The following is a 25,744-nucleotide window of genomic DNA, read 5'->3' on the forward strand; positions in this document are numbered from 1 at the left end:
TGCTTGAGCAGGTTATTGGCTAATTGTATTTCCATTGGTCATTCCAAAAATCACGAAAAAGTTAAGATACTGACCACAGTGTCGACCTATTTTGATTCAGAGGTCAAGGAAGCTTGGAAAGTCGATTAGCAGACAACTTGTTCAGTTGGGATGAGGGTTTCCAGCTCGACAAATCATTGAAACCCATCATTTTATGTCTGCACTCTCAGAGGGAAATTCTTCTAAGTTGTCACTACCTGGCATTCAAATATATGCCATCCATAATAATCAGCTAAATACTTTGTAAGCACTATGAATTGGCTGACTCTGTGCTTTCTCTTAAAGGTGTAATGTTTTATCTATGATTGATGCTCTTGTTGCCAACAGTTTTATCTTTGACACATGCGTGTTTACTCCACAGTTCAGTGTTTTAAAAATCTTGCAAGTGTCTCACATTCAGAATGGATGAAAGGTTGTCAGCCGAAATATCGACACAAGAATTAATAATATCCTGGATGCACTCACGAAAAATGATGGAATACAAGAGTGTATTCATGCCCTTAGCAGGTAGCAACTCATACTGATGTTGATGGCGGAGATCAGTTTTAAACAAAATGAAAGTTTAATCACTTAATATTTGTTATGTGTGGGTTACCACCACTGAGTTCATAAATAATTAACTGGTGTTTCGTGGCATAATGCTTTCTGTTTCTGTTACCGTTTCCAATGAGCCTTGTCACCGTGACATAAACCCTACGTCCTTCCATTTCAATCAGCATACTGGGTGACAAGATGCAGTGGTTCAAAACTATCCAGTCGTCCAGATTTAGGTTCCTTGTTTTCCCTGAATTATGTAAGCCAAGTGCTGGGATGGATTGTTTGAAAAAGTCATAGCTGATAAACAGCCATTTCCTTGGAAACGAGGAGATTGTGTTCTGTAGCTTCAGGAAGTAAATCACTGCATGGATTTCATGTACCATAGATTTCCAATAATGATAGTTCTCCACGTACTAGTGAGGAGATGGAATTTTCATGTATTATCAAATAACGTCGTGACTACTTTCAGTGATTGATATGGGTACAGAAATGGGTAGACATTGTCCCAAAAGACTTTGCTTACAGTACAATGTATGCCTAAAGAAATTCACTTTGTATGACCATGAAGTTGTTTGCCTGTATCACCACTGCCGCTGGACATAACTTCAGCCATACAGCAGGGAACACGCCACTTCCAAAAGACGCACATTTTGAAGAGATAGGGAATACTATGCAGCAGAGTGCTCCAACATTTCTCTATGAGACACGGGTGCCAACGCCCACATGTGTGCTCTTTACCTACCTTTGCGATGGAACAGCCAGCTGTACAGTATTCCAAGGGTATCAGATGTCCTCTGACATTACAGTGCCTTTGACAGACTTCAAATTAACTAAATAATTCACACAGTTGGTAAAGTAAGTAAGAATATTGCAGGTGCAGTGGACATACCAACAGGAGTGAGGAGTTCATTGCCAGGTGGGCTGGCCGGGTCGGGCAGCTGTGGTGTTTGGTAGATCAGCCAGAACAGGTAATTGGCAGGGTCCTCCCTGTGGCCAGCCAGCATCGTGATGTAGTGCCCATAGGGCCACTCTGTCGCCTCAAACCTGTGAATTAATTCCACTGCCACAGTCCTGTTTCCAAGTTTCCTTCACAGCATAAGAATATTTTCATTGTTTTGATATCAGAAGAATGTTTCCTCTTTGGAATCTAATATTAGGTAAATATGTCGGTTTTCCATTAACATAATTAATTAATCTTCAAGATGATACCACAAATAATATTATAAAATATGTCATATCATGTAGACATTTAACTGTGGTGTGCAAGCGAGGCATTTATTTAAGGATAGATGCATATCCCAACTCAGCTTCATGGTCGAGGTCACTAATACACACTTGAGCAACAACTCTCGAATGATATCCTGGTGCTAGAAAAAACTTTCACTGCAAGTGTTTGAGTGACAAGGGGAGCAGAGGTGGAGGAATGAAGCTTTTGCCAGCCAGAATTGCGCCAATTAAGAATGAAAGAGTCATATGTGATTGTTGGCTGGAAGATCCTGTGAGGTAGGTTCAGTCAGGTAATTGGGAAGGCTTTTGGTTCTTCTGTGCATATTTGCTTCTTTTCTAGCAATGTGTGAAAACTGTGTCTTGAGTGTATGTGTAAGAGTAGGTCACTATAACAGATGTGTGGATAGTGTGGTGTCATGGCACATAGCCTACTTCTTTTGACTAGAAGCAGGAAGGTCGCTGATCTTAACATCCCCATTTGATGGACTGTTAATCACTAACAGTGTTATATGCCCTTATTAAATGAGACACAGTGGAAAGATTTGTAGTTTAACTAAGGGTTCAAAAATGGCTCTGGGCACTATGGGACTTAACATCTGAGGTCATCAGCCCTCTAGAACTTAGAACTACTTAAACCTAACAAACCTAAGGACATCACACACATCCATGCTCGCAGCAGGATTCGAACCTGCGACTGTAGCGGTCGCGCGGTTCCAGACTTAAGCACCTAGAACCGCTTGGACACATCGGCTGGCTTAACTAAGGGGATTGGGGCAAAGTCTGGCGACAACATCCTCTCCTCTCTTCGCCAGCGAAGTACTGATGGTCAAAATGTCTTCTACCAGCGGGATTCGAATTGACAAACTCTGAGTCGAGCACCCCTACTTAGGGGTACATGAGCAAGCTCAGAAATGGAGGCGAATTATTTGTGCAAGTGTTCTGTGCTATATTCAAGATCTTTCCACAGTGCCTCATGGAGAGAAGGTATATGGCACTATTGATAGTGAACTGTCCATATGGTAGGGATGTTAAGTTCAACAGCCCACTTAGTGCTATTTGAGAGAAGCAGTGGGTGAAATAGTATCAGGTTCTAGCCTTTCCCTTCTTTCATTGTTATCAACAACTCAGACATGATATAACACTCTACAGACAATCACTGCAGCCACTTACACTGGACAGATACACTTAACACACGCAATATGCAACTCTCCCAAGTGGTTTCATATTGAAATGCTTGCACAAGACTGTGAAACACACAAATTTGTTCTTTTATTCAGTATATACCCCGTGATGAGATATCAGTGGTAAATGATAAGTAGCAAGGGTGTTCGGGTGGTAGAAGTCGTCGGTATTATACCAATCCAGCTTATACAGGCTCTTTGAATGTTCAGGTGCAGCATCGATATGTCGATACATTTAGAGATACCGTAAGTCAATTCCCTTGTCTCAATAGTTGTACCCGTAAGCCGAAACAGTTTCGAGACTGGATTAATAAAAAATAGAGACAAGGTCAGATGGTAGTTTAGGTATTTTACATTGTCGATCATACAACTATGTAAAGCTGTCTGAGAAATGCTTGTTTAGGGTAGTGTACGACCCACACATCACTTTGGCTTGGATGTCAGTTATATTGTTAACGCATTGACCTCTCTTGTAAATTTCTGCACTTCGTCATTTTGTGGTACACTCGTACTGTTAACACGAAGTCTCCTCACCTGAAGTGAGGAATATGGATATCTTGGAATATGTCCACACATCTTTGTTTTTATTTGGAAGTCAAAGTGTGCAGGACATAATTTGCACACCTCTTTCTCTTCTTGAAATCATGCTATAGATTGTATTGAACACTTTATTTATATATGTTTCATTGCAATTTGTTTCACAACAAAGTTGACACACTATAGCCACACGTTCAGTATTTGACATAGCCTTCTCGCAACTGACTGGTCGAATGCACGTCTGTTGTTTACAGGTGTTAGTTCAAGCTACCAGCGTAATTACTGCGCTGGCATCGCTTATATGTCAGAAATTAATCAGTCTCGGAACTTTTAGGACAGACGGTGTATTCTGCAGTGGTAGTAAGCGAGTACTTTCCAATACACTCACGGTCAGTTACACCCGACTTCAAAACGTTGATCTCGTCACCATTTGACGGAATCAGTCAATATCTTCGACATGTAAAAAACAGGTAACAGTACATTCTCTGAACAAAGCGTAACGAGATTTCGTTAATACATATCAAAGAATTAAGAGGTGTTGCTCATTACAGGAAGTTGCTGAGGGGACATTCGCTTGCACTGCCCCCAACACTTATTCTTCTGAATACCGTGTCACGACGAGATAGTGACATCATCAAATCAAAAATCACTTTGGCGAAATTTCTGATTCAATCATTAACCAGTGCAATTAGTTTGTTTGGCCACTACCCACAGCAAGTATATAAATATGCGTTTTATAAATTGAAACACCTTTTATTGTCGCAAAAAAAGGCGTTTCAATTTATAAAACTAATATTACAAGCTGTTAAAACGTCTAAGAAACATACGACGTATTCTCTGCGTGCCTTTTCTGAAGACTCACTGATAATGCTCGTCTATCGAAGCGGCGAGGATCATAACGTCATAGAAGGACGTGTTGCGCACAGGGTGAAGTAAAAGGGTGTACTTCTCCGATATGTTCGTTCCCACCCAGATGGAATATGTGATGGTCACGTGCGGGTCCTTACGATGGTCCACGCCAGTGATGTCTGCCACTCTGAGGCGATCTGCAACTGTTTAACGAAATTAAGTCAGGTATAAATCTCTCTACGCCATTATAGTTTTGTGTGATCACACAGAGTAAAAGATTGTCGATCTAACTAAATACTTAGAGATACAATTATGGACAACTTAATATGGAACCATTGCATATGAAATGTTAACAAGGATCTGAACCAAGTACTGCGTTTTATTCTGAGAAAATTTAGAAGGTGCAACAAATCCACAAAAGAAATTGTCTATACTACACTTGTTCGTTCTCTTGTGGAGTACTGCTGCACGTTATGGGACCCTTACCAGATGGGACTACCAGAGAACAACAGAAACGTTAAAGAAAGGGCAACTTGCTTTGCATTATCATTTAGTGTCACGGTTATGGTAAGTGAGTTCATGTGACAATCATTAAAAGAAAAATGCTTTTTGTTGTTACGAGTTCTTTTCACAAAATTACAATCAATAACTTTCTCCTCTGAATGCCAAAATCTGTTGTTTCTTCTTGATGCAATAATTTACCAACAGCCATATGTATTGTAGAAATTTATTTTATTTTATGAACTTCTATGTGCTATCAATTTCGGCATTACATTGATGCCAACTTCAGGCCCCACTCGTCATAGACGCAAAATCGCTATACACGGAGGAAGCCATATAACTGGATCTTTTAATCAAATCGTCCTGCAACAGCTCTTGGTGGCCAGGCGAGTGGGGCCTGAAGATGGCATCAATGTAATACCGAAACCGATAGCACATAGAAGTTCATAAAATAAAATAAATTGCTACAATACATACGGCTGTTGGTAAATTATTGCATCAAGAAGTTCATGCCAGCCGTCATCCCACAGTCCATAACGGATCAACGAAGATAAAATCTATTGTTGACTCCCACATGAAATAAGAGAAACTAGTGTCATTTTAACCACATGTATTCAAGAGTAGGGAAATAATTTGAAGGTGATTCTATGATCCCTGTGCCCTACTTAAGTGTGAATTGTAGAGTAATCATATAGATTATATAAATGTGGAATAGCCAGCGTCTTTTAGTTACAAGCTATTCATATGAAAATTAAATTCTTAATTGAGGAATCCTGGGAAACAAATGCACAAAACATGAAAGCACCTTTCAAACTACAAAAAAAGGGCTACAAGGATAGCAACAAAAATAGTAATGTGGTCCACTGTAAAAAAGCTGCTCAAAATATTGAGGATTTTACACCATTTGAATATATTATTTACCAATTAGTTACACACACAAAAAGACCTCGATAATTATTGCCAAACAACTCTTTCCCATTACCTAAAAACGAGATCTAAATTTAACTTGCACTTACCACAAAAGAACAAGTTGAAAACAGCGTTTTCTACCAAAGAACAAAATTGCAGAATAAATTGCTCAAATTCATTACTAAAAGGAACACATTTAAAAAGCTGCTAAAAAGTATTCATTACGCAAAACATTCAATAAAATGAAATGTCAATTACATTTCATAAAATACGGATATGGTAAAAAAAATGTAATATAAGTAAACCACTAAACTCACGATTCTTTATAGAATCGAACTGCCATGTATAAAACAGCTTCAGACATCTGACTGCCTTACAAATCAGTTAATGAGTGAAATTTTAATGCGAAGCACATAAGCGAGAAAAAAGTTTAGGAAAGATTTTAAAGCTTATTGGAAGTCGCTGAGCGCTGTCATTATCAAACACTGGATGAGTATAGCGTGGGTAAAAGCACTCCATTTTGAGCAATATCTATGTTTTCAGACATCTCAATGTTTATGATGTCATAACTTTTGATCTGTGAATCATAAAAGAATTTTGCAGATACATTCATTGGTATATGTATTGCATTCGGAATTAGTAGTGAGGACATAATAAATTAAAATGGTGTGTCTGATGTTCAAGTTTCATTGCATGAACAGCAAAAATATAGTAAATTATGGTCTCTTCTCTGTTCATCCTTTTGTCAGGGTGTCAGCAAGAAAAAGCGCTTGTTGGAAGTCGCTAAATGCTCTCATTCACAAATATTGGAGGATATATTGTGGGTAATTGTTACACCATAAGTTACACTGCCTCAATACATATAGGCCTACATAGTTTCTAACTGTAATACTTAGCTTACTGTATTATACTTTTAACATAAGATTTTACCTCTCAAACAGTAGAATATAACAGCATTTAAAATTTTTAAATTCGGTGAATAATTACAGGAAATACTGAAAATCAAATATTTGTTATCCCTGGATAGTGCTAGACAGGCAGCTGGCAACTGAGACCATGGACCATAAAACATGAGTCGGATTAGTTGTATAGTAAAAGAGATAGTAATAAAACATCTTTCTAATTTCACAACTCACTTTCGTAGTATAATAGCTACCTTTCTGTAGCACCTTATATCAAAGCTATGCAAGAGGTAATGCCAACACTATGCAATCTTTCTGAAATCGAATACGCACTATTGTGGAGGAACAATGACTCATTGTTACAAGTTAGCATATAAGAGGCTGCGCTGTACAAAACGGAAAACAAGTCCATTTCACTTTATGAAATAATTTCTTTGTAAGCATGTATAAACAATACATTCCTGTACACTAATGATTCATCACAGGAGATTGCGTTTTTATTTTTATTTACTGGCCTTATATTCAGAAGCACGGAGTTTGTTCTCCCCATCTGGTCATTCTGAATTAAGTACTCCATGGGATATCTAATTTACTGTTTAAAAGAATTATGTTTTCTCATTTTTCAGCTGTAATACCATACCTTGTCCAATAGCTTTGAAAAACTGATCGCTAAATAAGTCAGATTATTACTACTAATATACTAAAATACTATTCTGCAATAACAACTGAGGTTGCATATCTGATTGATCTAATTTTTTGTCTCACGCTAAATAATCATAAGAAAGAACTACTACATTTTCTAAACATCTATACACATAAATGTGAAACTACTTCTCCATTCTCCATAGATCACTCAAACATTAATTTATTATTTCCACACATCTATGAAGGCACTAAGAATTAGAAAACAAATATGCACACTGGATGATCGTCCTATTGTGCCAAGTGGAGGCTCTGATTTTGGTGGCCACGCCCCTTTGATACAATATGTGATCAAAAGTATCAGGACACCTGGCTGAAAATGATTTACAAATTCGTGGTGCCCTACATCGGTAATGCTGGAATTCAATACGGTGTTGGCCCACCTTTAGCCTTGATGACAGCTTCCACTCTCGCAGGCATATGTTCAATCAGGCGCTGGAAGGTTTTTTGAGGAATGGCAGCCCATTCATCACGGAGTGCTGCACTGAGGAGAGGTATCGATGTCCGTCGGTGAGGCCTGGCACGAAGTCGGTGCTCCAAAACATCCCAAAGGTGTTCTTAGGATTTAGGTCAGGACTCTGTGCAGGCCAGTCATTACAGGGATGTTATTGTATTGTAACCACTCCACCACAGGCCGTACATTATGAACAGGTGCTCGATCATATTGAAAGATGCGTCACCATCCCCGAATTGCCCTTCAACAGGGAAGCAAGGAGGCGCTTAAAACATTAATGTAGGCATGTGCTGTGATAGTGCCACGCAAAACAACAAGGGGTGCAAGCCCCCTCCATGAAAAACACGACCACACCTAACACCTGCGTCTCCGATTATTACTGTTGGTATTACACACGCTGGCAGATGACGTTCACTGGGCATTCGCCATACCCACACCCTGTTATCAGATCGTCACATCGTGTACCGTGATTCGTCACTCCAAACAACGTTTTTCCACAGTTTAATCGTCCAATGTTTACGCTCCTTTCACCAAGCTAGCCGACGTTTGGCATTTACCGACGTGATGTGTGGCTTATGACCAGCAGCTCGATCATAAAATCCAAGTTTTCTCACCTCCCAACTAACAGTCATAGTACTTGCAGTGGATCCTGATGCAGTTTGGAACTCTTGCGTGATGGTCTGAATAGATGTCTGCCTATTACACATTACGACCCCCTATAACTGTCGGCAGTCTCTGTCAGTCAACAGACGAGGTCGGCCTGTACGCTTTTGTGCTGTACGTGTCCCTTCACTTTCCACTTCACTACCACATAGGAAACAGTGAACCTATGGACGCTTAGGAGTGTAGAAATCTCGCGTACAGACGTATGACACAAGTGACACCCAATCACCTGACCACGTTCGAAGTCCGTGAGTTCCGCGGAGCGCCCCATTCTGTTCTCTCACGATGTCTAATAGGTACTGGGGTCGCTGATACGGAGCACCTGGCAGTAGGTGGCTGCAAAATGCACCTAATATGAAAAACGTTTGTTTTGGGGGGTGTCTGCGTACTTTTGATCACATAGTGTATCTACAACTACACTCCTGGAAATTGAAATAAGAACACAGTGAATTCATTGTCCCAGGAAGGGGAAACTTTATTGACACATTCCTGGGGTCAGATACATCACATGATCACACTGACAGAACCACAGGCACATAGACACAGGCAACAGAGCATGCACAATGTCGGCACTAGTACAGTGTATATCCACCTTTCGCAGCAATGCAGGCTGCTATTCTCCCATGGAGACGATCGTAGAGATGCTGGATGTAGTCCTGTGGAACGGCTTGCCATGCCATTTCCACCTGGCGCCTCAGTTGGACCAGCGTTCGTGCTGGACGTGCAGACTGCGTGAGACGACGCTTCATCCAGTCCCAAACATGCTCAGTGGGGGACAGATCCGGAGATCTTGCTGGCCAGGGTAGTTGACTTACACCTTCTAGAGCACGTTGGGTGGCATGGGATACATGCGGACGTGCATTGTCCTGTTGGAACAGCAAGTTCCCTTGCCGGTCTAGGAATGGTAGAACGATGGGTTCGATGACGGTTTGGATGTACCGTGCACTATTCAGTGTCCCCTCGACGATCGCCAGTGGTGTACGGCCAGTGTAGGAGATCGCTCCCCACACCATGATGCCTGTTGTTGGCCCTGTGTGCCTCGGTCGTATGCAGTCCTGATTGTGGCGCTCACCTGCACGGCGCCAAACACGCATACGACCATCATTGGCACCAAGACAGAAGCGACTCTCATCGCTGAAGACGACACGTCTCCATTCGTCCCTCCATTCACGCCTGTCGCGACACCACTGGAGGCGGGCTGCACGATGTTGGGGCGTGAGCGGAAGACGGCCTAACGGTGTGCGGGACCGTAGCCCAGCTTCATGGAGACGGTTGCGAATGGTCCTCGCCGATACCCCAGGAGCAACAGTGTCCCTAATTTGCTGGGAAGTGGCGGTGCGGTCCCCTACGGCACTGCGTAGGATCCTACGGTCTTGGCGTGCATCCGTGCGTCGCTGCGGTCCGGTCCCAGGTCGACGGGCACGTGCACCTTCCGCCGACCACTGGCGACAACATCGATGTACTGTGGAGACCTCACGCCCCACGTGTTGAGCGATTCGGCGGTACGTCCACCCGGCCTCCCGCATGCCCACTACACGCCCTCGCTCAAAGTCCGTCAACTGCACATACGGTTCACGTCCACGCTGTCGCGGCATGCTACCAGTGTTAAAGACTGCGATGGAGCTCCGTATGCCACGGCAAACTGGCTGACACTGACGGCGGCGGTGCACAAATGCTGCGCAGCTAGCGCCATTCGACGGCCAACACCGCGGTTCCATTGTGTCCGCTGTGCCGTGCGTGTGATCATTGCTTGTACAGCCCTCTCGCAGTGTCCGGAGCAAGTATGGTGGGTCTGACACACCGGTGTCAATGTGTTCTTTTTTCCATTTCCAGGAGTGTAGATACATAGTACGCAAACCACCATACGTTGCACGGCGACGGGTATCTTGTACCACTACTAGTTATTTCCTCCCCTGTTCCACTCGCAAGTAGAACGAGGGAAAAACGACTGTCTAAAAGCCTCACTATGAGCCCAAATTTCCCGCATCTTATCTTCGTGGTCCTTATGCAAAATGTCGGACTCAAACGCCCGTTCTCTAAATCTGTGTAATAGTGTCTCGCAGAACTGCGCAAAATAGCATCGTCTTTCTTCCAGGGATTTGCATTTCAGTTCCCGAGGCATTTCCATAATATTTGCATGCTGATTGAACCTACTGGTAATAAATCTAGCATCCCATCTCCGAGTTGCTTCAACGTCTTTCTTTAATCTAGCCTGGTGGGAATATCAAACACTCGAAACGTACTCAAGAATGGATCGCACTAGCATTCCATACGCAATCTCCTCCATGGATGAACCACACTTCCCCAAAATTTTCCCAATAAAACGAAATCGAGTATTCGTCTTCCCTATTATCAACCTGACATGCACAATCCAAGATGGAGGCAAGCCACGCCACTCTTATCAGTGACTGACAAGCCACGCCTTCCTTGTCAGTGACATGATCATCATCATGTGGCCCTTCACAAAATGCCCCTCCCCTCCCCTTCTCCTACACTGTACCTCTCCTTCCCCACCCCTCTACAGCCAATAACAGCATGCTATTAATATGAAACAGCCGATCACAGCTTAGAATTTTAGAGGTCATGACAATGAAGCAGCCAATCACAAAGCAGCCTCAGAGCTGCCACCTTGTCCATTCTCAGACGTATTCGCATGATCAGAATCTTTTCGCGTCATTTACAACAGTAAGTTAAAAAAACCGTATAAATGGTGTCTCCTGCAATATATACACGAAGGTGAGTCAAACGAAAACTTTAAATTTGTTATAACAAATCGAAATTTCGCGCCGTTAAGTTGGTAAGCGTGCTACAAACAGGGTGCAGAATGGCCTGTAGGTGGCAGCATAGTGCAGATGCACACATACCGTCGCAGTGACAGTATAAAGATGGCCGCCCCACTTGCGACTTGCACCAGGGAAGAACAGCGTTCTGTTATTCGGTTTTTTCATAGTGAAGGTGTGAAACCTATTGAAATTCATCGACGAATGAAGGTCCAGTACGGTGATGCATGTTTGTTACAGCAGCAAGTCTACGAATGGCGTAGGAACTACGCAAATGGTGTGACTTCAGTGGAAGATGCTCCTCTTCCAGGTCAGGCACGACGAGTTGTGACTCCACAGAACATTGCAGCAGTTGAAGCCATAGTAAAGGAAAACCGCCGAGTGACACTGAATGATATTGCAGCATGTTTACAGATTAGTCATGGGTCAGCACACCACACTGTGCATGATGTGCTCCAGTTTCACAAAGTGTCTGCAAGATGGGTGCCACGGCAGATGACTTCTGAAATGAGAGAACGACGTGTTGATGCTTGTGAAGAACTTCTTTGGCGCTTTGAACGAGACGGTGGTGGCTTCCTTGCAAGAATCGTTACTAGTGACGAAACCTAGGTTTACTTCCACCAACCGGAAACGAAGAGAGCGAGCAAGGAATGGCGCCATTCCTCATCACCAAAACCAAAGAAGTTTCGAACAGAACCATCAGCAGGGAAGGTTATGCCGACTCTCTTTTGGGACGAAAAAGGCATCGTTTTGAGCACTACATGCCTAGAGGGAGCACTGTCACTAGTGCATAATACACAGATCTCCTAAAAAATCACATGCAGCCTACAATCAAATCAAAGCGACGTGGATTGCTGTCAGCAGGTGTCATTTTCCAACATGACAATGCAAGGCCCAACACTGCCTGTACAACAGTTGCAACAATGACAGACCTTCATTTTCAATGTCTTCCTCATCCACCATACTCACCAGACCTTGCCCCAAGTGCTTTCCATGTGTTTGGACCACTCAAAGAAGCAGTGGGAGGAAAGAAGTTCCGCTCTGATAAAGAGGTACGCCACGTGGTGCATGAGTGGTTGCGCAGACTACCAAAAGAACTTTCTTCTGAAGGGATTTATGCACTTTGTAAGCGCTGGAGGACTTGCATTGAGCGTGGGGGAGATTATGTTGAAAAGTGATACAGCTTTGTACCACGTCTGCGCAATTAATAATATTTAAAAAAAATATTTAAGGTCTTCATTTAACTCACCCTCGTATATATATATATATATATATATATATATATATATATATATATATATATATATATATATATATATATATGAGGCCTGCTCAAAAAATTCCGGAACTTTGTCCACAAAAAAATTTATCTACCCTTACGTTTTAGTTATTGTGCGTGGTCTCCTTCGAAATAAGCAGTTTTGGCATGCCTCTTGCTGCATCGCTCGAAGCGCCGTCTAAGAAATTTCTTTTATCTCGTCTATCGTTGCAGATCTTTGTCCTTTCAACGGGGTTTTCAACTTTAGAAATAAAAAAAAAGTCAGCAGGGGTCAGGTGAAGCGGCGTAGTGATTTCGTTTCTTGTGCAATAGTCACGCACTAACAGGGATGAATGTGCGGGTCATCGTGACGCAAGACCCATGAAATGTATGGATACATTTTAGGCCGTTTCCTTCTCACATTTTCTCGCAGGCATCGCAACACTTCCCGACAGCACCATCGATTAACAGTTTGTCCCGGTGGCACGAATTCAGGATGAAATAATCCTTCAAAGTCCAAGAAAACTATCAGCATGTTCGGACATTTGACATGACCTAACGAGCTTTTATTGTCTTTGGAGAACATTGCTTGGCCCATTATAAAGATTGAACCCTGGTCTCAATATCAAAACCCTTAGACACCCATCTCCTCACCAATTATGATTCTCTTAAAGTACATTTCGTTCTCATTTGGACGATCCAAAAGCTCTTCACAGATTGCGAGGCGAACGTCTTTCTGGTCTTGACTCATGAGCCGTGGGACGAACTTGAGGGCAACAAGATGCATTCCAGATGCCGCATCAGGATTTCATGATATGATATGCAACTGAAATGTTACATACTTCTGCAGTCTCTCGGACAGTCAGTCTTCTATTGGCACGCACAATTTCGTTGACGTTCCTGACTTGAGCGTCGTCGGTAGACATCGAAGGGCGTCCTGAACGAGGGTCGTCTTTACCTTCCGTTCGGTCATTTTTAAACCGTGTGAATCAAATGTAACACCGACTACGGCTTAAGCATACATCACCATAGGCTTCCTGCATCATTTGGCGTGTCTCTGTAAAGGTTTTCTGGAGTTTACGCAAAATTTAATGCAGATGCGTTGCTCCTCTAACTCCGCTACCTCGAAATTCGCAAACTGTGCGGCAGAACGTTCTGCTCAATACAGCACTGACCAATAACTAACACACATACAGCATTGAAACTCCCGACAGTTACACATTAAACACAGGTGTGTCCAGGGATGCCAATCACGTTTCGCTCCAACACACCGCTGGCGCGAATTTACGAATGTTCCGGAATTTTTTGAACACACCTCGTAAATACCTGTTAGTTTGGTGCGTAAAATATCATTGCGAACTCTCACATTAAGTGCCCCAATGCAGTTTTATGCTTAATACACTCCTGGAAATTGAAATAAGAACACCGTGAATTCATTGTCCCAGGAAGGGGAAACTTTATTGACACATTCCTGGGGTCAGATACATCACATGATCACACTGACAGAACCACAGGCACATAGACACAGGCAACAGAGCATGCACAATGTCGGCACTAGTACAGTGTATATCCACCTTTCGCAGCAATGCAGGCTGCTATTCTCCCATGGAGACGATCGTAGAGATGCTGGATGTAGTCCTGTGGAACGGCTTGCCATGCCATTTCCACCTGGCGCCTCAGTTGGACCAGCGTTCGTGCTGGACGTGCAGACCGCGTGAGACGACGCTTCATCCAGTCCCAAACATGCTCAATGGGGGACAGATCCGGAGATCTTGCTGGCCAGGGTAGTTGACTTACACCTTCTAGAGCACGTTGGGTGGCACGGGATACATGCGGACGTGCATTGTCCTGTTGGAACAGCAAGTTCCCTTGCCGGTCTAGGAATGGTAGAACGATGGGTTCGATGACGGTTTGGATGTACCGTGCACTATTCAGTGTCCCCTTGACGATCACCAGTGGTGTACGGCCAGTGTAGGAGATCGCTCCCCACACCATGATACCGGGTGTTGATCCTGTGTGCCTCGGTCGTATGCAGTCCTGATTGTGGCGCTCACCTGCACGGCGCCAAACACGCATACGACCATCATTGGCACCAAGGCAGAAGCGACGCTCATCGCTGAAGACGACACGTCTCCATTCGTCCCTCCATTCACGCCTGTCGTGACACCACTGGAGGCGGGCTGCACGATGTTGGGGCGTGAGCGAAAGACGGCCTAACGGTGTGCGGGACCGTAGCCCAGCTTCATGGAGACGGTTGCGAATGGTCCTCGCCGATACCCCAGGAGCAACAGTGTCCCTAATTTGCTGGGAAGTGGCGGTGCGGTCCCCTACGGCACTGCGTAGGATCCTACGGTCTTGGCGTGCATCCGTGCGTCGCTGCGGTCCGGTCCCAGGTCGACGGGCACGTGCACCTTCCGCCGACCACTGGCGACAACATCGATGTACTGTGGAGACCTCACGCCCCACGTGTTGAGCAATTCGGCGGTACGTCCACCCGGCCTCCCGCATGGCCACTATACGCCCTCGCTCAAAGTCTGTCAACTGCACATACGGTTCACGTCCACGCTGTCGCGGCATGCTACCAGTGTTAAAGACTGCGATGGAGCTCCGTATGCCACGGCAAACTGGGTGACACTGACGGCGGCGGTGCACAAATGCTGCGCAGCTAGCGCCATTCGACGGCCAACACCGCGGTTCCTGGTGTGTCCGCTGTGCCGTGCGTGTGATCATTGCTTGTACAGCCCTCTCGCAGTGTCCGGAGCAAGTATGGTGGGTCTGACACACCGGTGTCAATGTGTTCTTTTTTCCATTTCCAGGAGTGTAGTTTCAAAGCGCCGGTGACTAAAAATAACGTGCAAAACAGGCAGCTAGTACTTCCTGTTAGGCCTGAACTAAGCTATACAGGAAAACTAACCAGACCACGTATGTAACTGCAGAAACATGTTGGTTAAAATATTATGCTAAGCAGGTAAGTCCACAAACAAATGGGCACTGTGGATTACTGTCAGCTGTCATGAGCTGCAATGGATACCTAAATTGTTCTATGATGCTTGTCAAGTGTTACAATGGTATCTGCACGTCTAAAACATGCAAATGGTGTCGGCATTTGAGTGTGTTGCTACGTACTTGGAAGTTTTTAGAAGTTTTTTTAGATACGCTTCACATTAACAACGACAATATTAGGAGGGCAAAGGAGGGGGAGAAGAATACAATGCATCATGTTCTTCACTAGGAAAACATAATCGACTATGCTGATTGACACTTATTGCTTATATTAGAAAGGGTTCATGTCACTCGAGGTTATGCGCAAAAAGAACTTTTGAGGAAGGCTGCAATATTCACAAACCGGAACAATGCTGTCAAGACTTTCTAAAACGTTTACAGATCGTTTTTCCCATAATCAAGCGCTAAATGGAACCAAAATCTCATCAAAACAAGCGATGTGCGGATACTTTTGAGCGTGGCTAAGATGGCGCCTCTGGGGCTACATTGTGACCGGCTGTTTCGTTTTAACGACCCTTAAAATACTAATCTGTGATGCACTGTTTTAATAGTATTCTGTTATGCCTGGAGAGAGTCTGGGCTGGAAAGGGGTGGGGAGGAGAGACAGAGGGGAAAGGGGTTTTCGTGAACTGTCAATGATGATGATGATGTCACAAATAAGGGGGGCGTGGTTTGTCAAATGATGTTTGTGGCGTAGCTTTCCGGCATCTTGGATTGTGACGTCAGAGGGGCGTTGCCTTCATCTTCCATAGTCTGAGGCTCCATCTGCTGTGGAACAGCTATTGTCCAAATTTTGTTTTCGAATGCCTGTTGCCATTCTTATCACATATACGAATAAAATTGAGAATGTGGCGGAATTTTAGATGTTTTGTTTCTTTTTGACGAATGGCATCTATATTGAGCTGTTTTGTAACTCATTCTCATAAGGCAACTTCAAGTTGGATGTACATGAAGAAAATTGATTTAATTTAATTTTAATTTTATTCGTCGGGATATCTATGTCCATGTGAGACAAAGTCTCTTGGTCACGAATAAGTCATTACATGGTTTATGAAAAATTGATAATATATTTAAAAATAAAGAAGAAGCGCAGTAATCAATTAAATGAACATAAAGGATTCAGACAGCAGCAGCCGTCTGAGACAGACGAAGCAACAGGGCAGTAACTGATTTTGTGACTTTTACGAATTCCTAACCAGGAGCGAATTTTATAATATCGTCTGTGACCTTTAATAGTTTAGTTTCTTGAGTTTCTGCGTGTTAATTTAATATCTAATAGCCACAGTTCTCGCGTTTTCGTTTGCGTCAGAAAGTAAACCGAGTTTGTGACATATTACCTGTTTCTAATCAGATGCGAATTATTTAGTTTCATGTGAGTGCTTCGGTAGTTAGGTGTTTGAATCACTGCATATTATTCTAATTTATTAGATACAGCTCCTGCATTTTCATCAGTGTCTAGAGTAGAGTTGCACAGCATGTGCTGACAGTCTGTTTCTCTGCATAGTTTACTTTTCCACGATCTTTATTATGGACAGAGAGTGCGATTGTTGTGTGCAGATGCGAGTCGAGTTGGTGACACTTCGCTCTCAGCTCCAGGCTGTGATGGCTTCGGTTATACAGCTTGAGGCTGTGGTGGATGGCCACCAAGGTTGTGGGTCAGCCGTGGGAATCCGATGGATGTCCAGCATGTCCGAGTCCTCCAAACAGTCTTCACCAAAGGCCAGCCATGTTACTGCTTGCACTGAAGTTGACCCCTCACCTGTGGTGTAGTGGGAGGTCTCCCTGGGGCGTAGCAAGGCAGCGAAAGGCTTCCCAGGCTGCCCCACATGTCCTCCCCGGTTTGTCTGACAAACAGGTTCCGGGTGCTGTCTGTGGCTGACACTATTGCTGAGCCAGATGCCATCGCCTGTTGTGTTTCAGAGGAAACCTCTCAGCCTGCAATATCTGGACAATCACAGAGTGTGGGATTATTGATAGTTGGGAGCTCCAACGTTAGGCGCATTATGGCGCCCCTTAGTGATATGGCTGCCGAGAATGGAAAGAAAATCAATGTGCATTCCGTGTGCATACCAGGTGGGGTAATTCCAGATGTAGAACAGGTTCTCCCGATTGCCATGAATAGCACAGGGTGCAGCCAACTGCAGGTGGTGGATCACCAATGATGTGTGTCACTTTGAATCAGAAAAGATTCTCTCTGGTTTCGAGCAGCTAAGAGAAGTGGTAAAGGCTGCCAGTATTGCTTGCAAGACGAAACCATAGCTGACCATTTGCAGCATAGTGGACAGGACCGACTGCGGACCTCTGTACAGAGCCGAGTGGAAGATCTGAATCTGAGGCTCAGACGGTTCTGCGACCATGTATGCTGCAGCTTCCTCAACTTGCACCAAAGGGTGGTTGGGTTTCGGGTTCCACTGAATAAGTTAGGTGTCCACTATACGCATGAGGCGGCTACACGGGTAGCAGGGGCTGCGTGGCGTGGACTGGGCGTTTTTTTTTTTTTTAGGTTAGAGGATTTCGGGAAAACACAAGAAGGGCTTCAGTCACAAAGGGTGCAGGCCGAACACAGGAAGAACGTAGATACAGGAACCATCGGTATAACAGTTGTAAATTGTTGTAGCTGTGTTGGGAAAAGTACCAGAGCTCCAAGCGCTAATAGAAAGCACTGATGTTCAAATCGTTATAGGCACTGAAAGCTGGCTAAAGCCGGAGATAAGCTCAGCCGAAATTTTTGCGAAGAACCTAACGGTGTTCCGAAAGGACAGGCTAAACACGGTTGGACGTGGCGTGTTTCTTGCTGTTATAAGTAGTTTATCTTGTGGCGAAATTGAAGTAGATAGTTCCTGTGAGTTAGCATGGGCAGAGGTCATTGCTGGCAACCGGAATAAAACCAATACTTGGTCCTTTTACCAACATCCCAATTCAGATGATACAGTCGCTGAAAGGTTCAAAGAAAACTTGAGTTTGATTTCAAACACGTACCCGACTCAAACGATTATAGTTGGTGGTGACTTTAATTTACCCTCGATATGTTGGCGAAAATATATGTTTAATTCCGGAGGTACGCATTAAACATCATCCGAAATTGTGCAAAACGCATTCTCTGAAAATTATTTCCAGCAGTCAGTTCATGAGCCCAAGCGAATAGTAAACAGTTGTTAAAACACACGTGACCTCTTAGCAACAAATAATCCTGAGTTAATAACAAGCAACAAAACGGATACAGGGATCAGTGAACACAGGGTTTTCGTAGCGAGATTGAATATTATAACCCCAAATTCTCCAAAAATAAACGAAAAATGTACCTATTCAAAAAAGCAGATAAAAATTCACTTGACGCCTACCTGAGAGACAATCTCCATTTCTTCCAGATTAATACTATAAATTTAGACTAGATGTGGTTGAATTCAAAGAAATAGTATTGGTAGCAATTGAGAGATTTAAACCAAATAAATTAACAAACGACGGAGCTGATCCTCCTTGGTACACAAAACGAGTCAGAACACTGTTGCAGAAGCAATGAAACAAACATGCCAAATGTAAACAGACGCAAAATGCCCAAGATTGGCGAACTTTTACAGATGCTCGAAATTTAGTGCGGACTTCAATTTGAGATGCTTGTAATAGTTTCCACAACGAAACTTTGTCTCGAAACCTGGCAGAAAATCCCAAGAGATTCTGGTCGTATGTGAAGTATGTTAGCGTCAAGAAACAATCAATGCCTTCTCTGCGCGATAGTAATGGAGATACTATCGAAGACAGTGCTGTCAAAGCAGAGTTACTAAACACAGCCTTCCGAAATGCCTTCACAAGAGAAGACGAAGTAAATATTCCAGAATTCGAATCAAGAACAGCTGCCAATATGAATAATGTAGAAGTAAATATCTTCGGAGTAATGAAGTGACTTAAATCACTTAATAATAGCAAGTCTTCTGGTCCAGATTGTAACCAATTAGGTTCCTTTCAGAGTATGCTGATGTATTAGCTCCATACTTAGCAATCATATACAACCGTTCGCTCGACGAAAGATCCGTACCCAAAGACTGGAAAGTTGCACAGGTCACACCAATATTCAAGAAAGGTAGTAGGAGTAATCCACTAAATTACAAGCCTATATCATTAACATAGATATTCTGCAGGACTTTGGAACATATATTGTGTTCGAAATATATGAATTCTGTCGAAGAAAACAGTCTGTTGACACACAGTCAACATGAATTTAGAAAACATCGTTCATGTGAAACACAACTAGCTCTCTATTCGCATGAAGTGTTTAGTGCTATTGACAAGGGATTTCAGATTGATTCCGTATTTCTGGATTTCCAGAAGGCTTTTGACACTATACCACACAAGCGACTTGTAGTTCAATTGCGTGCTTATGGAATATCGTCTCAGTTATGTGACTGGATTTGTGATATCCTGCCAGAGAGGTCACAGTTCATTGTAAATGACAGAAAGTCATCGAGTAAAATAGAAGTGATTTCTGGCGTTCCCAAAGATAGTGCTATAGGCCTTTTGCTGCTCCTTATCCATACAAACGATTTGGGGGACAATCTAAGCAGCCGTTTTAGATTGTTTGCAGATGACGCTGTCGTTTATCGACTAGTAAAGTCATCAGAACATCAAAATAAATTGCAAAACAATTTAGAAAAGATATCTGTATGGTGCAAAAGTTGGCAGTTGACCCTAAATAACGAAAGTGTGAGGTTATCCACATGAGCGCAAAAGGAATCCGTTATATTTCGGTTACCCGATAAATCAGTCAAATCTAAAGGCCGTAAATTCAACTAAATACTTAGGAATTACAATTAAATTGAAAGGAACACATAGAAAATGTTGTAGGGAAGGCAAACCAAAGACTGCGTTTTATTGTCAGGACACTTAGAAAATGCAAGAGATCTACTAAGGAGACTGCCTCCACTACGCTTGTCCGTCCTCTTTTTAGAATACTGCTGCACGGTGTAGCAGCAGTAATCCTACCTTACCAGGTAGGATTGACAGAGTACATTAAAAAGTTCAAAGAAGAGCAGCACATTTTGTATTTTCGCGAAATATGAGAGAGAGTGTCACTGAAATGATACAGGATTTGGGCTGGACATCATTAAAAGAAAGGCGTTTTTCGTTGCGACGGAATCTTCTCACGAAATTCCGATCACCAACTTTCTCCTCCGAATGCGAAAATATTTTGTTGACACTGACCTACATAGGGAGAAACGATCACCGCGATAAAATAAGGGAAATCAGAGCTCGTACGGAAAGATATAGGCATTCATTCTTTACGCGGGCTGTACGAGATTGGAATACTGAGGATTGTGAAGGCGGTTCGATGAACCCTCCGCCAGGCACTTAAATGCGATTTGCAGAGTATCCATGTAGATGTAGATACAGAGGAAGATTTGTAATAGACCAGAAAATAACAAATAATATCTGAAGTGCAAGACTCTAAACCACTGCAACTTCTGTATGGAATAAAAGCGGTATTCCGGTAGGAAGCCGACATAGCTAAATTTGAAAATTTGTAGTGTATCATTGTTTTCAGTTCTGCAGGAAGTCCATTGAAAATAAAATATTCGCCTGTAGAACAGCGCATATCTGTATCTACAACGGTTACAGAAATGTTACCCAAGTGCAAATCATTTTTACGTCTAGTGTTCAGAGAGTGAATGTGGCAATTTCTTTGCAATGAGTGCATATTATTAATCACGAATCCTATGAGGGAGTGCGTGAACAGGGCTGGAAGTGAAAAATCGCACAAGCTTTAGCTGGCTGCGTATGTCGTGTTTCATGCATCTATCTCGCAGTAAATTTAAACTCAGGTACACGTAGCATACCCGTGATAATTAACTCTTTTTGCCTCTTCCGTTTTCATATATGTGGATGCACTGCTGAAGTTAGTAACACACAGAGAGCAGTTTATGCTGTCTCTAAATTTAGTATTAGAGGGTAGCGTGGAGGGTAAAAATCGTAGGGGGAGACCAAGAGATGAATACACTAAGCAGATTCAGAAGGATGTAGGATGCAGTAGGTACTGGGAGGTGAAGAAGCTTGCACAGGATAGAGTAGCATGGAGAGCTGCATCAAACCAGTCTCAGGACTGAAGACCACAACAACAACAACAATTCGATTTTTATCGATTTAGTTACTCTCATCAGTTACATCACCAGAAATGCCCTTAGAGTGCATGTTAATAGTCACCCAACACAGTCTGTGCTGCGTACTAAGTTTCCTCATTGACACTAGAATTGCCTGAAAATGGCAAAAAGACGGCTTTTTGGAATGTCACGCCTTCTGGACAACGCCACCCTGCTGCCTATTGTCAGTCTACGGTTACGTGACACCACGAGAGACTTGCAGGGAGATCAACTCGTAGCACCGACATCACACCAGTCGCCCACGCCTACATGTGTCACTGATTCCATCATATGGTGAAATAAAGTAGTTTGTTCCCTTTCCCCCGTAGATACCCAATCACTGTGTCTTGTCAGTGCCCTCTGATAGCTGTATTGATTATTTGTACAGGACTATAATTTGTATACATATGCCCCTGCTTTATTAATTTCCATTTATTCCATTTGCTTGACATTTATTAATTTGAATTTTACTAAATGTTGGTGGTAAGCGTGGGGACATCCCATTTGCAATTGCATGTCGATTTCCTTATCCATTTTATTACATTTTTGGAACCCAATGTGGAGACATTTCTATCTCCTTACATTATAATGTGTTACTTCTTTAACATACAGGGTGATTCTCGTTAACGTTTGAAAACCTCTAAAGGGACGTAGATGACGCTGAGACAAGTAATTTAATACAAGACACGCGGGGCTGTAAATGTCGAGAAGTATCGCAAAAGCGGATGACTAGTTTTCAGTATGTGACGTCACCAGATGACGTAATTCGCCGCACGGGCAGCGGTTGAATCCATCGGTCTGTCGCACCTCATTATCCAAATGCTGTATAATTGAGGTGTTCACGTCGGTGTGGCGTGCGCCTACATGCGCGATTTAGCCCGTGGGGCTCAGGATCCGAGTCTTGCGCCTGACAGGAAGAATTTGTTTCATTGCGTGAGACAGTTATGTGTTTACATTATGGTACTGATTTGTTAAATTATTTATCAGTTGCGCTTTCTCTGTTGGTTTATTGCAAAGTATAGCAAAACAAACAACTACCGTACTGCGTCATAAGTAAATGAGTATACGCTTTAGAATTGTGTCGTTAACCAGTAAACGACCTACGTTTTCCTTGCTGAATAACGTCTGTAAAAAAATAAAAAAAATAAAAAAACAGGACACAAACAAAAATAAGAACAGCTTTTGTTTTGTTACAGCGAGGATAGTATTTTTATAACTTCTACGTTCACAGCAGGTCACATTCACAAAAGATGTTCGAAATCTGCACCGTTTGCTTGACTGCAAGAAATGCATCGCTGAATCGTCCGTTAACGTATACGCTCGAAAATATCCTCGGTATCTTGGATGTGAAGTACCACGTTCAGTATTTGTCGTCCGCTTTAGGGGTATTTCCTGACGTTTGCGGTCCCATGTGTCTAGTGTTAAATTACTTGTCTCAGTATCATATACGTCGCTTCGTTATTTTTTTAAAAATATTAATAAGAATCATTCTGTATAGTTGGTCAATAAGACCTTTTTTCCTTCGTGAATAAAGCCATTTTGCACGAATTGTGTATTAAGAACAAATATGATAGCCGAGACAGTAAACCTACCTGTGTGCACCTCTGCTGTCACATCAGACAGTCCCGTCGATTTTGCGGATCCCTTATCATTACCCTGCACCTGTGGACAACCACAATGTAAATCTCCATTATACCACATAACATATATCTCCTGGCAATACATTTGCTTCAAAGCACGTTATGTGGAATGAATACTCTTCTACATAAACTACTGATGAATTTTGCATCCATGAGAAGTATCCAGCACTGTGTTACCTGCTTTTCATGTGTATAGGATCTACACTGCTGGCCATTAAAACTGTTACACCAAGAAGAAATGCGGATGATAAACGGGTATTCATTGGACAAATATAATATACTAGAACTGACATGTGATTACATTTTCACGTAATTTGGGTGCATAGATCCTGAGAAATCAGCACCCAGAACAACCATCTCCGGCAGTAATAACGGCCCTGATACGCCTGGGCATTGAGTCAAACAGACCTTGGGTGGTGTGTACAGGTACAGCTGCCCATGCAGCTTCAACACGATACCACAGTTGATCAAGAGTAGTGACTGGCGTATTGTGACGACCAGTTACTCGGCCACCATTGACCAGACGTTTCCAATTGGTGAGAGATCTGGAGAATGTGTTGGCTAGGGCAGCAGTCGAACATTTTCTGTATCCAGAAAGGCCCGGACCTGAAACATGCGGTCGTGCATTATCCTGCTGAAATGTAGGGTTTCGAAGGGATCGAATGAAGGGTAGAGCCACGGGTCGTAACACATCTGAAATGTAACGTCCACTGTTCAAAGTGCCGTCAATACGAACAAGAGGTGACCGAGACGTGTAACCGTGGCACCCTATACGCCGGGTGATACGCCAGTATGGCGATGAAGAATACACGCTTCCAATGTGCGTTCACCGCGATGTCGCCAAACACGGATGCGACCATCATGATGCTGTAAACAGAACCTGGATTCATCCGAAAAAATGACGTTTTGCCATTCGTGCACCCAGGTTCGTCGTTGAGTACACCATCGCAGGTGTTCCTGTCTGTGACGCAGCGTCAAGGGTAACCGCAGCCCTGGTCTCCGAGCTGATAGTCCATGCTGCTGCAAATGTCGTCGAATTGTTCGTGCAGATGGTGGTTGTCTTGCAAACGTCCCCATCTGTTGACTCAGGGATCGAGACGTGGCTGCACGATCCGTTACAGCCATGCGGATAAGATGCCCTTTCATCTCGACTGCTAGTGATACGAGGCCGTTGGGATCCACCACGGCGTTCCGTATTACCCTCCTGAACCCACCGATTCCATATTCTGCTAACAGTCATTGGATCTCGACCAACGCGAGCAGCAATGTCGCGGTACGATAAACCGCAATCGCGATAGGCTACAATCCGACCTTTATCAAAGTCGGAAACGTGATGGTACGCATTTCTCCTCCTTACACGAGGCATCACAACAACGTTTCAACAGGCAACACCGGTCAGCTACTGTTTGTGTGTGAGGAATCGATTGGAAACTTTCCTCATGTCAGCACGTTGTAGGTGTCGCCACCGGCGCCAACTTTGTGTGAATGTTCTGATTTGCATATCACAGCATCTTCTTCCTGTCGGTTAAATTTTGCGTCTGTAGCACGTCATCTTCGTAGTGTAGCAATTTTAATGGCCAGTAGTGTATTTCACGCCGACGACTGCAATGACACGTCGTAGCAGAGATTCTACAAGATACTACAGAGCTACTGTTTATTTGCTCTACCTTGCAACTTAGTGTTCTACAAAAGACAATGTTTTCTCAGTACGGTAGTGTTTCTACTTTCAAGTGAGTCTGAATAATAATGACAGTCGAGGCAATTCTACAAGACAGCAACAAAATAAAATATGTTGTTGGCTCAACGAAAGATTCAATCGGTATGTTACATACAGGGTTTGTATAAAAAGTAATGAGATTAAGCTTGTGAATCAAAATTTATTGCAGCTATCGCTACACCCACTTAATACTGCCGCGCAGGGTAGCCGAGCCGTCTAAGGCGCCATGTCACGGTCCGCACGGCTCCCTCCGTCAGAGGTTCGAGTCCTCCCTCGGGCACGGGTGTGTGCGTTTGTGTTATCCTTAGCGTAAGTTAGATTAAGAAATGCGTAAGCTTAGGGACCGATGACCTCAGCAGTTTGGTCCCATGAGACCTTAACACAAATTTCCAAACTTAGTATTCAATGTATCACCCTTAAGAGTCAACAACCCGCTGCATGCGAGATTTCCATGCTTCCAACGCTGCTACGAACGCTGAGTCCTGGATGGCCTACAAAGCTCTCATTATGGCGGCTTGGACGTTCTCCAGTGTTCCATGACTATGTCCTCTTAAGGAAGTTTCTAGTTTGGGGAACGAAAAAAAAAAAAAAAAAGGCTGGCGGAGCCACATCGGGACTGTAGGGGGGCTGGGGAATCGTTGGAATCCCTTTCTTGGCCAGGTAACTGGCCACCATGAAGCAGGTGTGACTCAGCGCGTTGTCACGATGCAGCTTCCA

The 25,744-nt window shown here is 43.4% G+C and overlaps 1 protein-coding gene across 1 annotated transcript in view; it reads right to left on the minus strand.

Moving 5' to 3' along the window:
* The window catches only part of LOC126100893 (uncharacterized protein CG3556-like), a 38,039-nt gene that overhangs the window by 7,617 nt on the left and 4,678 nt on the right, over nt 1-25,744 (minus strand). The window contains exons 2-4 of the mRNA XM_049911560.1: nt 23,263-23,332; nt 4,384-4,573; nt 1,466-1,620 (exon numbers count right to left, since the gene is read on the minus strand). Of these exons, the coding sequence (XP_049767517.1) occupies nt 1,466-1,620; nt 4,384-4,573; nt 23,263-23,332 (415 nt within the window). The remainder of the gene's footprint in view (nt 1-1,465; nt 1,621-4,383; nt 4,574-23,262; nt 23,333-25,744) is intronic.

This window comes from Schistocerca cancellata, chromosome 9 (assembly GCF_023864275.1).
Source record: "Schistocerca cancellata isolate TAMUIC-IGC-003103 chromosome 9, iqSchCanc2.1, whole genome shotgun sequence".
Lineage (NCBI taxonomy): Eukaryota > Metazoa > Arthropoda > Insecta > Orthoptera > Acrididae > Schistocerca > Schistocerca cancellata.